The sequence below is a fragment of the Neophocaena asiaeorientalis genome, unplaced genomic scaffold (assembly GCF_003031525.2).
Source record: "Neophocaena asiaeorientalis asiaeorientalis breed wild unplaced genomic scaffold, Neophocaena_asiaeorientalis_V1.1 scaffold184, whole genome shotgun sequence".
Lineage (NCBI taxonomy): Eukaryota > Metazoa > Chordata > Mammalia > Artiodactyla > Phocoenidae > Neophocaena > Neophocaena asiaeorientalis.
The window spans coordinates 1,939,969-1,953,664 of NW_020185325.1; the positions used below are offsets into that span (position 1 = coordinate 1,939,969).

Consider the following 13,696-nt stretch of genomic DNA (forward strand, 5'->3'; position numbering starts at 1 on the left):
GAAGGGGCTGAGGAGCTCTAAGGGGGCTCTGTTATGAGAGCACTAATTCCATTCATAAGGGTTCCACTCTCATGAACTAATCCCCTACACCATAGTCCCAACCTACTATACCATCAAATTTGGGGGTTAGGATTTCAACATATGAATTTGTGGGAGGACATAACTTCAGATCATAGCAGGATGCTTCTATTGTTAAAAAAATAAAAAATCCCTATCATTACCTAAAACTTGAGAACTGAGGAAGTTAAACTCTTGAAGTTGATTATTTAGTGCTTCCTTTGTGATATACTGTTCAATTCTTTCCCAGGTCCAGGTGGAAAATGCCATTGGCCTTGAGAAGTGCTGTACTAATTATCTCTTCCAGAGCTGCTGGCCCACTATGGTTCTCTTCCTGAAAGGCAAGTCCTTTTCATTATTTTTTTTCTTTACATTTCTAAAAAGTGGGAATATTATAAAATATGTGTAAATCTATGTTTAATTTGTCATTTAAGTCATTTATCACTGAAAATATTCCTTCTGTGTCATATGCATGAAGCCTACTCCCAATAGTCTTTCGGTTAATCTTCTACAGTGTTTTGGCCTGATGCCTAGGGAAGTTCTCTCAAAGCTGTTTCCACACTGGTCGTGGGGGATGTATTGTTTGAATGCACCATCAGTCTCACTATCACTACTTCTTTCCCAGGTGGCAGCAGGTTGAGCTTATGTCACCATTCATCATCATTATTAACATATTTTTATGTGGGCATATGAATGGTACTATGGGGATTTTACATAAATATGGAAAATATGGAAGAGTGTGGTTCATGTCCTTGAGGACGTTAAAATTAAATTAGAGGCAGTCACCTATGCAATGCTTAATCATGTCATGTGATGACCATTTGTTGATGCTCCTATGCCATATTTCCACAGCATTAGTGTTTTCAAAATGGCTCAGTCAACTCCTGCCAAGATATGCAAAAACAACTAAATGAGGAGCTTTTTCCAAAAAGTTTTTCCTATTTCTGCTACCAAATTCATCTAACAGAAATAAGTCTTTGAGTAAGTGCCATTTGCCTACTGTGGAAAATACTTTATTTGGTGGCAATGTTGAAATATCCAATAGGGATCATAGCTACTTACTGCAGTAGAATCAAGGAATCCTGTTTCCCCCTTCAAAACCAATGGAAAAGTTGCTACTTACCCTAGGTATTCTTTCTTTGTAAGGACAATGACAATGCATTCTCTTTCAGGGTAGTTCAGATATTTCTCCATCAGCAAAGTGGTTTAATCCTCCACTTTAACTGCTCAGGTGAGAGGGTCCTTTTGCATCTCAAAGAAACCTTGGTGGCAATATTTTTCACAAATAAGTAACACACTGACTCTGCTGTTAATATTGTTTTAAACTAGTCTTTGGGAAGAGAGAGAGCAAGGCATTTCTAACAGTAAAAATTAATGTTTATTTATCAAAATCTCCACTTAAAATCATGTACTCAAAGCTGAAGTGCTGTATGTTTTAAAATTTTAGATTATAGAGAGAATATTTTCCATTCATGAAGTTACCTTTAGTAGATTTTTAAAGTCCAACTTCCACAGGATCAGACTTTCCTCCTTGGAAATGTTCTTGAACGAGTAATTTTACAAGTCTCATAGTTGAAGATTTTCTTTTGAGTAATTATTCTGTTATCACAATGACTTTTTATCCTATATAGATGTTGTCATAATTATTGGCCTTATTGAAAAAAGATATATATAATTGCTTGTATTTAATATAAACACATTTGTGTGTGCTTGTGTGTGAAAATTAGGCAAACAAACAATGGAACCCTGTTGAACCATTCACATTAAAATGCAGTTAAATAGGAACATGTATGAATACATAAACATATATGTTAATATGAGAACTATCAGAGATTCACTGAAGCACAACTGAGTCAACATCTAATATCTCATTTTTTTCCCTAAATTTTTTGAATCAAGTTCTTAAGAAAAGATCTTAAAAGTAGGAAGTACTCAGACTCAATATTTTACCAGTGACTTTCAGAGAGGCAGAAACAGGGTTTATGAAGAAGCCAAGTGTTATGATTTTCTTTAAGCAGCAGCTAAAGATACATGGATAAATATACTATTAGTGTTTGTGTTATTGCTTACTATTGATTATGTCTCTTCATTATACTCCTGAGAATCATGTACTTAAACAATAGAAATAACAGCAATAGCATCTGTTTACCAATAGGCAGATCAATCCTGGAGCACAAGACTTTAAATATGCATGAGACAAAAAAATGACTGACTGGGTTATTAGTATTCCAATAAAATGTCCACAGCTAAAAGCAGGAGAAATGCACACATTTTAATAAGTTTTGAAAGGCCAATTTGGCTGATATCAATGTACATTTGAAGGCTTTTGTGAGTTCCTTTTTTTTTTTCTGTGCTTGTTTCATTTTTCTGTATAAAGAAAAAGTAAACCAGCATGTAGTTAAGAGGAGTAGTGGGTATTGACATTCAGACAATTTGTGTGTTCTTACAAATGTGTTTGATTACAACTGCTTCAAAAGTAAAGTATCCCAGATTTTCAAAAGAAGTTTATTTTAACTTTGAAGACTAGACAAGGTCATACTGATTTTACAACATCCTACATGATTTAAGTATAATGATTTAAGTATATATACAAAGAAAATAACCAACATTAGAGTATTACACAGCTTGAAAGTTTGCAAAGGTTATTTGTGTCTTTGTTATTTCTGTACTTACTGACACATCAGATGCCAGCAGTGAATATTATATTTCATAATTTGTTGACTAGTACCCTAAGTCTTCAAAATTCACATAAACCCTTACGAAGCCATTCAGAAAGAGAAAGTCAACCCTAAAATTAGAATTAGTGATTATGATAAATGCTTTTAATAAGACATAGATAAACTGGATATGTTTAAAATTGTAATTTCATAGATTATAAAATTAGCATATTATAGTTACTTAATATGGTGAAGGCTAGGTGATTCTTCTGTGCCTTGTTCTTATGAGATTTTCCTTGTTTTACTGTGAATTTTGCTTCACTTTGTCACTGATACAAATGACACAAAAGCTACATACTATTTCACAATAATTATTAACATTTCCACATGTGGGAATCCCTTTGTTGTCATTAATTTGGGGCATCATGGGATAAAGAGATATCCCACAATATGTCATGTTGGTGAAAAACATCATATAGAGCAGAGAGAAAATGCACAAGCAACAGAAAGCCATTTGTATGTATTTCTAAAAGGTAACAAAATTTTAACAAACTAACTCCCTTTGAAAATTTTTTTTAAAAAAACTACCAGTAAAATAAAATTTAAAACAAATATCATAAGAAGCCATGAATAATTTTGAGAAAGTAAATCATTACAAAAAATTACTCATAATTTTAAGAACTCTGAAAAGAATCAAGAATTGTGCATAACCTGCAAGAGAAAATGGCTAGAAATTTGGTGGGACAGTAAATCTTTAAAGAAATAAGGGCCATTGGCTACATAGTGAGTGTGTGTATAGCTTGGGACGTAAGCAATTATTTGTAACATGACCTTAAAATTTAGCAAATTAAAAATACTTAAATTCCTAATTTAAAGTTATCTTAAAAAGATGATATTAATGGCATGGCAATTTTGTTTTTGAAAGAAAGAAAGATGCTAAAAACTGATCACCATTTCAGATGCTTCAAATCAACAATTTTATAATAAGAGCCTGAAGTAGAAAGCATGTGGGCATAGGACAAATAAGTGGCCAGCCAGTCCTAATTTTGCTCTTATTAAAAATGCCATTATGATTGATTGACTTTCTCTTTAAATTCACTATGATTGAAGACCACGCCATATATACATCATCAAGAAATGCTGTTAACACATGGACAGACAAGACAGTAACATTCTAGTGGCTTCTGTTATGCAGCACAAATAATAAGGAAAAAAAGAACTTAGCAGTGTTGCACAGGACGTCAATGTTTTGTACACATACCATACTTTCTTTTTCAGGACACAATTTAAAACCCCAGTAATTCTGTGTCTAAGCCTTATAAAACAAATACTTATAAAGCTTATAAATTAGATGTTGAGGACTTTCATGGAGGCAGTGTGAGCCTTAATTTGAGAGAATGGCAATGAAACCTCATTATCAATAACAAATCATTATGATAATTGCTTATTATTTTTTCAGGACCTTTGAAGCAAAATAGATAGAAATCAATTTTCACCCTGAAAATGGTTTTTGTCATTAGTAAACACTTCTTTTCTCACAAATGTCTATGCACTGTGCTTTCCTGAGAAACCACCACTAATTTCAAACCTCAATAAAATTCTAGTTTCACAGGAAGTGCAGAGATGAACAAAGAAATGATGAATATGCTTGGCCAAGTTATGCAGCACTATGTCAATATTTGCTAAAAAAAAAGTAGACAAATAATTTTTCTATTATTTTAAAGTAAAGATAAGGCTATGGAAATACCATCAAAACAAAGATTTAAATTTTGTCTTAAAGAAACATAATGTGATTTTGTTGTTAATTTTGCAAAATGGTAGTATTGAGGTCTTTATAAAGGAAATATTTGGAGATTACATAGTTATAGCTTCCTTCAAAAACAAGAGAATTGCAGATTCAATCTACTGATACTAAATATGCTCAATCTACTGATAATCATGTTTCATATATATGTGTATATATATGTGCGTGTATATATACACACACACAAACATGATACTTCTTTTAGGCAAGTAATAGGACAAAAGTCAATTGGGAAAAGTGTGGACTTATTCAGGCAATATATAAAATAGCACTAAGAGAAAGATCACATAATCTCTGATTAGAAGTAAGATGAGAATTATAATTTCAGTTAGTATTGCGTGTTACAGATTCTTCTTCAAATTTTGGTTATAAACTCTGACAGTGTTTGTCAGGCACAGGGAAATAATTAGGATAATATAGATTCATTACAGAAGGGAAAAGAAACTTATTGCTAACATTGCAGTATTCTTTTTATAAGAATAAGTTGAGTATTGATTATGAAAGCTCTAACAACTCTTGCTTTTATTTGATAACTGAGATTTTTTTACCCTTGCTATCAAGAGTGCTACTTTCTTTGCCTAATATATTTCAACCAGTATGAAGAAGTCAGAAAACAATGCGAAAAGTAATTCACAGCTAATGTGATGTTGCTTAAGAAATTTAAATGATAAAAATCAAATTAAACCTTTGAAAAGGCAGGCTTAGACCTCCTTAAGAAGACAGTTAATGGCCTACCGTAATTTGATCACTTTTTCATGAAAAATTCCATTCAGTTTCCGATAGACTTTGCAGAGTTCATTCCGTGGAGATACTTTTAGGGAAATAGAGAGGAGGGTTGTGGGCTGTGGGATCTCCTCACTCCTCCTCTGTGCAGCCCAGCAGCTCAGACCGCAGCGTGATCCTCCCATACCAGGACCAAGGAAGGATCCTTATGTGCCGTGCATAGATGGGAGGGTCGATGACGTTTTTTCTGTGGGTATCATTGTCAAAATTGCCCTGGAAAACCTAGTAAAGACGAACAGACTATCAATCATATGGCCTTTTTTTGGGGAATTATTTTTATTATTTTCTTGTTTGGATCATTTTTCTCATACATGAGATCTGATAACTAATCATGTTATATTTTTCGAGACATAATGCAGCTTCTTTGTAATGATCATTTTTAAATTGACTAGCCAATGAATGTTTAAAGACTTAAATAAGTTGAAAATGTATTTCAACTGTCTGAGGCAGGAATACATAGATCATTTTTATGGTTTTTTTTTTAAAAGGTCAGGTTTTTTTTTTTTTAATGCAACAGATATTTATTTTTTGCTTCTGTCACAGGCTGCTGTTGGTTAGCTTGCTGAAGGTTGTCTCTTCAAAGGAGTGATTCAGAGATCCAGGCTGTTGCAAATTACCACCATTATCTGAAAAACGTGGCATCCACATTCACAAGGGGCAACGAGAGAGAAAGCTGTTAGATTTTTTTCAAACACAGGATGTTTGAAAAAAACAGGTATGGAAGCAGCTTAAATCATTTCTGGATACATCTCATTGACCTTAACTAATTATATGACCTCAGCCTAACTGCAAAGGAGGCTGGGAAATGGAGAGGAGCATAATGGTCTCTATCACAATGTCTTTGGCTTACTTCTCACATAGAGAACAAAATTAACCCATTATCAAGAGAGACAGCCACAATCAATGCTAGTAACTACTTTTTTCTTGCCTTGTCTATTAATTCCTGGATCCATACAATACTCAAATCCTGGATCCATACAGTACTCTTGTGACCATTGTGACCTATAATATTCTGACATGTTGGCATCCCATGACTTCATACTTCTTTTGTTTCAATGCTTTTTTGAGGTGTTTATGTGCATTTTTCTCCCAAGAGGCTTTTACAGTAAACTTTGAGAAGTGCTTGCTTTAGAAAAAAATAAAACAAAATCGGCAGTTGGTACAGTGTGGAGTAGTGGCGCGTGGTCTGAATGACTGAGTTTTTCATATGTGCTTACTTTTGCTGTGAGCACTTGGACTGCACCTAGACCCAGACTAAAAGGTACACCATCTCCCCTCCTTCAAAGAATCATCATCCAAGGACCTACCAGAGACCACCAGAAAACATGGGGAGAAGCTATCAGCATACATTTGACAAAAATTGAAGTTAATAAGGATGGAGACAAGATGGCAGAGTAGAAGGATGTGAGCTCACCTCTTCTTATGAAAACACCAAAATCACAGCTAACCAAACAACAACTGACAAAAAACCTGCTGGAACCTACCAAAATGGATATTCTACATCCAAAGACAAAGAAGAAGCCACAATGTGAGGAGGAGCCTATGAGAATCTGGTTTTGAAGGCCAGCAGGATTTGACTGCAGGAATTCCACAGGACTGGGAGAAACAGAAACTCCACTCTTGGAGGATGCACACAAGGTCTCGTGCACACAAGGACTCAGGGGAGAAAGGAGTGACCTCCAAAGAGACTGGGCCAGACCTACCTGCTAGTATTGGAGAGTCTCCTGTGGAGGCAGAGGGCGACTGTGGCTCACTGCCAGGACAAAGACACTGGCAGTGGCAGCTCTAATGAGTACTCATTGTGTGAGCCCTCCTGGAGGCTGCCATTTCCTCCTCACACCTAGCCTTACCCAACAGCCTGTAGGCTCCAGTGCTGGGTCTCCTCAGGCCAAACAACCACCAGGGTGGAAACACAGCTCCACCCATCAGCAGACAGTTTGCTTAAAGTATTCCTGAGCACAGCCCTGCCCACCCACCAGTGGTCAGGATCCAGTCCCTCACACCAGGAAGCCTGCACAAGCCTCTTAGTCAGCCTCATCGACCAGGGAGCAGAGAGCAGAAGCAAGAAGAATTACAACCTTGCAGGCTGCAGAATGGAAAATGCAATCAAAGAAAATTAGACAAAATGAGATGACAGAGGGATATGTCCCAGATGAAGGAACAAGATAAAACCCCAGAAGAACAACTAAGTGAAGTGCAGATAGGCAATCTACCCAAAAACGAATTCAGAGAAATGATAGTAAAGATGATCCAAGATCTTGGAAAAAGAATGGAGGTACAGATAAAAAAGATGCAAGAAATGTTTAACAAAGACCTAGAAACAAACAGAGATGAATAATAGAATAACTGCAAACAGAGATGAATAATAGAATAACTGAAATGAAGAATATACTAGAAGGAATCAATAGCAGAATAACTGAAGCAGAAGAATGGCTAAGTGAGCTGATAGACAGAATGGTGGAAATCACTGCTGCAGAACAGAATAAAGAAAAAAGAATGAAAAGAAATGAAACAGCCTGAGAGACCTCTGGGACAACATAAACACACCAACAATCACATTATAAGGGTCCCAGAAGGAGAAGAGAGAGAGAAAGGACCTGAGAAAATATTTGAAGAGATAATAGCTGAAAAATTCCCTGACATGGGAAAGGAAATAGTCACCCAAGTCCAGGAAGCACAGAGAGTCCCAGGCAGGCTACACCTAAGGAGGAACACACCAAGACACATAGTAATCAAATTGACAAAAATTAAAGACAAAGAAAAAAATAATGAAAGCAACAAGGGAAAAGCAACAGATAACACAAGAGAGTTCTCATAAGGTAATCAGCTGATCTCTCAGCAAAAACTCTACAAGCTAGAAGGGAGTGGCACTATATATATAAAGTGAGGAAAGGGAAGAACCTACAACCAAGAACACTCTAACCAGCAGGGCTCTCATTCAGGTTCAACAGAGAAGTCAAAAGCTTTACAGACAAGCAAAGCTAAGATTTTTTAGCACCACTAGACCAGCTTTGCAACAAATGCTAAAGGAACTTCTCTAGGTGGAAAAGAAAAGGCCACAACTACAAATGAGAAAATTATAAATGGAAAAGCTCAGAGGTAAAGGCAAACATACAGTAGAAGTAGGAAATCATCCACACACAAATATGATATCAAAGCCAGCAATCATGAGGAGAGTACAAATGCAGGATACTGGAAATGTACTTTAAATTAAAAGACCAGCAACTTAAAACAATCTTGTTTGTTTATATACAGACTGCCTTTATCAAAACCTCATGGTCACTGCAAACTGAAAATAGGTACACACACACAAAAGAAAAATGAATCTAAACATAACACTAAAGTCAGTCATCAGATGACAAAGGAAGAGAACAAGCGAGGAAGGGAAGAAAAAAGACCTACAAAAAGAAATCTATAACAATTGACCAAATGGCAGTAAGAACATACATATCAATAATTACCTTAAGCATAAACAGATCAAATGCTCCAACTGAAAGACATAGACTGGCTGAATGGATACAAAAGCAAGACCCATATATATGCTGTCTAAAAGAGACCCACTTCAGATCTAGGGACACATACAGACTGACAGGAGATGGAAAAAGGTACTCCATGCAAATGGCAATCAAACGAAAGATGGAGCAGCAATACTCGTATCAGACAAAATAGACTTTAAAATAAAGACTGTTACAAGCGACAAAGAAGGACACTACATAATGATCAAGGAATCAATCCAAGAAGAAGATATCAATCCAAGATATAATAATTGTAAATACATGTGCCCCAAACATAGGAGCACCTCAATATATAAGGCAAATGGTAAAATCTATAAAAGGAGATTTAACACCCCACTTTCATCAATGGACAGATCATCCAGATAGATAGAAAATCAATAAGGAAACAGAAGCCTTAAGTGACACATTAGAACAGATAGACTTAATTTTAGGACATTCCATCTGAAAGCAGAATACACTTTCTTCTCAAATGTACATGGAACATTCTCCAGGACAGATCACATACTGAGAAACAAATAAAGCGTTGGTAAATTTAAGATAATTGAAATCATATCAAGCATCTTCTCCAACTACAAAGCTATGAGATTAGAAATCAATTACAGGAAAAAAACACGAACACCTGGAGGTTAAATTTGGTAAAGTTACAGGATACAAAATTAATACACAGAAATCGGTTGTATTTCTGTACACTAACAATGAAAGATCAGAAACAAGAATTAAGGAAATCATACCATTTACTATTGCTTCAAAAAGAATAAAATACCTAGGAGTAAACCTACCTAAGGAGGCAAGAGACCTGTATTCCAAAAAGAATAAGATGCTGATGAAAGAAACAGAAGATGACAGAAACAGATGGAAAGATATACCATGTTCTAGGATTGGAAGAATCAATATTGTGAATATGACTACACTACCCAAGGCAATCTGTAGATTCACTGCAATCCCTATCAAATTCCTAATGGTATTTTTCACAGAACTAGAACAAAAAATTTAAAAATATGTATGGAAACATAAAAGACGCTGAATAGGCAAAGCAATTTTGAGAAAGAAAAACAGAGCTGGAGGAATGAGGCTCCTTAACTTCAGACTATACTACAAAGGTACAGTCATCAAAGCAATATGGTACTGGCATAAAAAACAGAAATATAAATCAATGGAATAGAATAGAAAGCCCAGAAATAAACCCATGCACCTACGGTCAATTAATCTACGACAAAGTAGGCAAGAATATACAGTGCAGTGGAGAAAAGACAGTCTCTTCAATAAATGGTGCTGGGATAAATGGACAGCTACAAGTAAAAAAATGAAATTAGAACATTCTTTAACACCACGCATAAAAATAAACTCAAAATGGATTAAGGACCTAAATGTAAGACTGGATACTATAGTACTCTTAGGGGAGAACCTAGGCAGAACACTCTTTGACATAAATCACAGCAGTGTCTTTTTTAATCCATCTCCTAGCATAATGAAAATAAAAACAAAAATAAACAACTGGGACCTAATTCATCTTAAAAGCTTTTGCGCAGCAAAGGAAACCATAAACAGAATGAAAATACAACCCATGGAATGGGAAAAAATATTTGCAAATGCTGTGACAGAAAAGGGATTAATCTCCAAAATTTACAAAGAGCTCATGTCAAAAAAACAATCGGAAGATGGTGGAAGAGTAAGATGCAGAGATCACCTTCCTCCCCACAGATACATCAGAAATACATCTACATGTGGAACAACTCCTGCAGAACACCTACTGAACGCTGGCAGAAGACCTCAGACCTCCCAAAAGGCAAGAAAGTCCCCACGTACCTGGGTAGGGCAAAAGAAAAAAAGAATAAACAGAGACAAAAGAATCGGGATGGAACCTGCACCAGTGGGAGGGAGCTGTGAAGGAGGAAAGGTTTCCACACACAAGGAAGCCCCTTTGCAGGCAGAGACTGCGTGTGGTGGAGGGGGGAAGCTTCAGAGCTGAGGAGGAGAGCGCAGCAACAAGGGTGCGGAGGGCAAAGCGGAGAGATTCCTGCACAGAGGATCAGTGCTGACCAGCACTCACCAGCCCGAGAGGCTTGTCTGATCACCCGCCAGGGCGGGCGTGAGTGGGACAGCAGGGAGAGGCATGGCAGCGTGAACACAGCCTGCAGGGGGTTAGTGCACCGTGGCTAGCCGGGAGGGAGTCCAGGGAAAAGTGTAGACCTGCCGAAGAGGCAAGAGACTTTTTCTTACCTCTTTTGTTTCCTGGTGTGCAAGGAGAGGGGATTAAGAGTGCTACTTAAAGGAGCTCCAGAGACGGGCGCGAGCCGTGGCTAAAAGCATGGACCCCAGAGATGGGCATGAGATGCTAAGGCTGCTACTGCCACCACCAAGAAGCCTATGTGCCAGCACAGGTCACTCTCCACACCTCCCTTCTGGGAAGCCTGTGCAGCCCGCCACTGCCAGGGTCCCGGAATCTAGGGACAACTTCCCAGAGAGAACGCACGGCATGCCTCAGGCTGATGCAATGTCCCACTGGCCTCTGCCACTGCAGGCTTGCCCTGCATCGTGCCCCTCCCTACCCCAGGCCTGAGTGAGCCAGAGCCCCCAAATCAGCGGCTCCTTTAACCCCGTCCTGTCTGAGCGAAGAACAGACACCCTCCAGTGACCTACATACAAAGGTAGGGCCAAATCCAAAGCTGAGCCCTGGGAGCTGTGCAAACAAAGAAGGGAAAGGGAAATCTCTCCCAGCAGCCTCAGGAGCAGCGGATTAAATCTGCACAATCAACTTGATGTACCCTGCATCTGTGGAATACCTGAATAGATAACGAATCATCCCAAATTGAGGAGGTGGACTTTGAGAGCAAGATTTATTATATTTTCCCCTTTTCCTCTTTTTGTGAGTGTGTATGTGTATGCTTTTCTGTGAGATTCTGTCTGTATAGCTTTGCTTTCACCATTTGTCCCAGGGTTCTATCCGTCCTTTTTTTTTTTAGCAGCCGCATAGCACAGGGAGATCAGCTAGGTGCTTTATGACCACCTAGAGGGGTGGGATAGGGAGCGGGGGAGGGAGGGAGACGCAAGAGGGAAGAGATATGGGAACATATGTATAACTGATTCACTTTGTTATAAAGCAGAAACTAACACAGCATTGTAAAGCAATTATACTCCAATAAATATGTAAAAACAACAACAACAACAAACAACCTATTCAAAAAATGGGCAGAAGGCTTAAACAGACATTTCTCCAAAGAAGGCATACAGGTGACCAAGAGGCACATGAAAAGATGCTCAACGTCACTGATTATTAGAGAAATGCCAATCAAATCTACAATGAGATATCACCTCACACCAGTCAGAATGGCCATCGTCAAAATGTCTGCAAACAATAAATGCTGGAGAGGGTGTGGAGAAAAGGGAACCCTCCTACACTGCTGGTGGGAATGTAAACTGTCACAGCCACTACAGAGAACAGTATGGAGGATCCTTAGAAAAACTAAAAATAGAGCTACCACGTGATCCAGCAATCTCACTCCTGGGCTTATATCCAGAGAAAACCGTGGTTTGAAAGGATACATACATATTCACTGCAGCACTGTTTACAATCACCACAACATGGAAGCAACCTCAATGTCCATTGACAAGGAATGGAACAAGAAGTTGTGGTACATATATACAATGGAATATTACTTAGCTATGGAAAAGAATGAAATAATGCCATTTGCAGCAACGTAGATGGATCTGGAGATTATCATAGTAAGTGAAGTAAGGCAGACAGAGAAAGACAAATATCATATGATATTACTTATATATGGAATCTAAAATAAAATGTTACAAATGAACTTATTTACAACACACAGACTCACAGACTTAGAGAATGAACTTACTTATGGTAAGTTCCACGGGGAAAGGATAAATTGGGAGTTTGGGATTGACATATACACATGGCTTTATTTTAAATAGATAATCAACAAGGACCTACTGTATAGCACTGGAAACTTTGCTCATTATTCTGTAATAACCTAAATGGGAAAAGAACTTGAAGAAGAATAAATACATGTATATGTGTAACTAAATCACTTTGCTGTACACCTGAAACTAACACAACATTGTACACTCCAATATAAAATTAAAAAACTGAAGCTAGTAAATGTAAGCATATAAGGTATGGTAAAAAGGAAGAAAAAAAAAAGAAACAAAACCAGAACACTGGGATCCTGATAGGAATGGCATTAAATTTTAAATTACTTTGAGAGAAATTAATGTATTTATAATATTTAAACTTGAACATTTTACCATTTTTAGCCTATAGATTCTAAACATTATTCATTCTGTTTTATATTTATATTTTTTCTTTGTTCAACTAGTATAGTGAAAATTTCTTCAAAGTTTTCCCTTTTAACTTTATGAGGCATCTTACAATTGGAAGATAATTTTTAGCTTGCTTGAGATCGAAACATGCCTACATAGTCAAAGAGAAACCCGAAAATTAAATTCCCCAAAGGGGGAAAAAAGAAAAGAAACTCCATTGTCTCATGACAGAATATTTAACCCATATCATTGAACATTCTGAAATTAAGGGGAATGTTTTAAAAATGGCCTTCTTCAGTTGGTTCAGTCTCACATGATCACAAAATGTCCCCTGGAAAGACAAAAATAAAGATATTCTCTCTAAAGCTCTAGAGAGTAAGACAGTATGACACATTAATAGACACAACAGACAAGATGAGGTAATCTTTCTGCTGGTTCCATGGAAAGATTATAAGCCATTGAGGGTGAATGCAAAGTGCCATCCCCATCTTGTGGGGGAATAATTTTTCAACTTGACACAAAATATATCTCAAAGGCTGTTTCTGAATAAATATTTGAAGAAGGGAATACTTAATTGTGCCAAGTCTAGAATTCATCATCCT

The 13,696-nt window shown here is 37.1% G+C and overlaps 1 protein-coding gene across 2 annotated transcripts in view; it reads right to left on the reverse strand.

Annotated features, from left to right (window-relative positions):
* Positions 1-5,373: 5,373 nt before the first annotated feature.
* The window catches only part of EDIL3 (EGF like and discoidin domains 3), a 411,746-nt gene continuing 403,423 nt past the window's right edge, over positions 5,374-13,696 (reverse strand). For both annotated transcript variants that reach the window (XM_024734369.1, XM_024734368.1), the window contains one exon: positions 5,374-5,523. In XM_024734369.1, coding sequence (XP_024590137.1) covers positions 5,374-5,523 — 150 coding nt within the window. The remainder of the gene's footprint in view (positions 5,524-13,696) is intronic.